Here is a 2,274-nt window from a genome sequence, read left to right as displayed (position 1 = left end):
TATGTGGGACACCTGCTCGTTCGAACATTTGTCATTCCAAATCATGCGCATTATATGGAGTTCGGTCCCGCCTTACTGTTATAACTGCCTCCACTCTTTTGGGAAGGCTTTCCCATCTCTCTTTATCGCTAAGTTATACAGTATTTAACATCAACCCTGGATAAAATACATCTCTCTTTATTTCTAAGTTATACCGTATTTAACATCATCCCTGGATCAAATACATCTCATCTTTGTCACTAAGTTATACAGTATTTAACATCTAAACAATGAACGAATTGAAAGATTAGCGGTGAAATGGTCCTTTTAACTAACTTAATCCCAGTAGTCAGATGGTAACAAAACGTAGCACTTCTTCTGCTTCACTCCAAAGCATCTTGTAGTTCTACTTTCTCTCTGATTGTGTCAGGTGTCCCTAGCCCTGAGGGAAGCAGAGGAGAGGGTGAGGAGTTCGGAAGAGGACGAGCAGGGAGGAGCAGGAGGAGACCAGAGGGTTGAGGAGCTCCAAGAGGAGGTGCGGCGTTGGAGGCAGCTGGAGGAGGACCTGAAGACCGAGGTGGAGGAGGTGGCACATCTGCAGAGCCAGGTGGATGATCTGCAAAGCCAGCTAGACCATGAGAGGGAGGAGAAGGCTGCCCTGCTGAAAGCCGAGCTACTTGCAGCCAGAACCTCCTGGAACAGAGAGAAACAGCAGGAGATCTCCTCCCTGCAGGCCTTCCAGGAGGAGAAGCTGAAACAGGCGCAGAAGGATGTGCGGAAGGAGGCGAATGGGGAGGCGGAGCGCCAAAGGAAAGAGCTCCTTTTGCAGAAGGAAGCTGAGCTGCAGCAGGCTCTGAGGGACCGAGAGGAGCACTGGAAGAGGCAGGAGGATAGAAGGGGCAAGGAGGAGAGGAGGCAGGGCAGAGCGGAGGAACGGGAGGAGGTGCTCCAGGAGCTTAAGGCTGGGCTGAAGGAGGTGCAGTCTGTGCTCCTCAGAGGAGGAGCCCACAAAGAGAAGGAGAACGGAGGAGAGGTGGAGGGGAGGAGGAGAGCCAGTGGGAGCGTCAGGGAACTCCTCATGTCTACCTGTAAAGACCTCCTCCTTAAAGCTGTAGCCCAGGCCAAGAAGGAGTGGAAGAAGGTGGCTGTCTCTCTCTTTCTCCTTCTCTCTCTCTCTCTCACATTCTACCGACAGTGTGATAACTAGTATCATTAGACTTTAGAGCCGTGACATGGAAGCAGGGGTTCTGTATTGTGTAAGACATTGATAGTTTAATCTCGAGGTGACTCTCTGACCCGGTCTGACTAATACTCGTTTCATGTTGTTCTCCAGATCAGTGAGGAGAGGCTTGGCCGGGTGCTGAAGGAAACTCAGGAGCGTCATGAGAAAGAACTCAACCAGATTCATAGTATGTTTCTTCTCAAGTCTTTTCTATTCACTGATGTACTGTGAATGGAATGTGGCAGACACTGTTATCCACAGAAACCCACTGTTATMCACAGAAACCCACTGTTATCCACAGAAACCTACTGTTATCCACAGAAACCCACTATTATCCACAGAAACCCACTATTATCCACAGAAACCCACTGTTATCCACAGAAACCCACTGTTATCCACAGAAACCCACTGTTATCCACAGAAACCCACTGTTATCCACAGAAACCTATTGTTGTGTTAAACCATTGATAGTTTAATCTCGAGGTGACTCTCTGACCCGGTCTGACTAATAACTCGTTTCATGTTTGTTCTCCAGATTCAGTGAAGGAGGAGGCTTTGGCCGGGTGTCCTGAAGAAAACTCAGAAGCTTCATGAGAGGAAAGAATCTCAAACCAGCATTCATAGTATGTTTCTTCGCAAGTCTTTTCTATTCACTGATGTTACTGTGAATGGAAATATTGTGGCAGAACTGTATTCCCACAGGAACCCACTGTTGATCCACACAGAACCCACTGTTATCCAAGAAAACCTTACTGTTATCCACCAGAAACCCACTAATTATTTCCACAGAAAACCACTTATATGCCACAGAAACCCACTGTTAATCCACAGAAACCCACTGTTATCCACAAGAAAACACTGTTATCCACAGAAGAAACCCACTGTTATCACAGAAACCACTGCTTATCCACAGAAACCCCACTGTTATCGACAGAAAACCCACCTATTATCCACAGAAACCCACTTGTTATCCACAGAAAACCCACTGTTATCCACAGAAACCCCACTGTATCACAGAAACCCTACAGTCTATCCACAGAAACCCACTGTTATCCACAGGAAACCCGACTGTT

At 47.3% G+C, this 2,274-nt stretch overlaps 1 protein-coding gene across 1 annotated transcript in view; it reads left to right on the top strand.

The window, feature by feature from the left end:
* The window catches only part of cep152 (centrosomal protein 152), a 45,111-nt gene that overhangs the window by 36,363 nt on the left and 6,474 nt on the right, over positions 1 to 2,274 (top strand). Inside the window, exons 22-23 of the mRNA XM_070446348.1 lie at positions 410 to 1,120; positions 1,313 to 1,388. Coding sequence (XP_070302449.1) covers positions 410 to 1,120; positions 1,313 to 1,388 — 787 coding nt within the window. The remainder of the gene's footprint in view (positions 1 to 409; positions 1,121 to 1,312; positions 1,389 to 2,274) is intronic.

Source organism: Salvelinus sp. IW2-2015, linkage group LG13, assembly GCF_002910315.2.
Source record: "Salvelinus sp. IW2-2015 linkage group LG13, ASM291031v2, whole genome shotgun sequence".
Lineage (NCBI taxonomy): Eukaryota > Metazoa > Chordata > Actinopteri > Salmoniformes > Salmonidae > Salvelinus > Salvelinus sp. IW2-2015.
The sequence above is the reverse complement of the archived record's forward strand: the minus strand, read 5'-3'. Positions and strand labels throughout refer to the sequence as shown.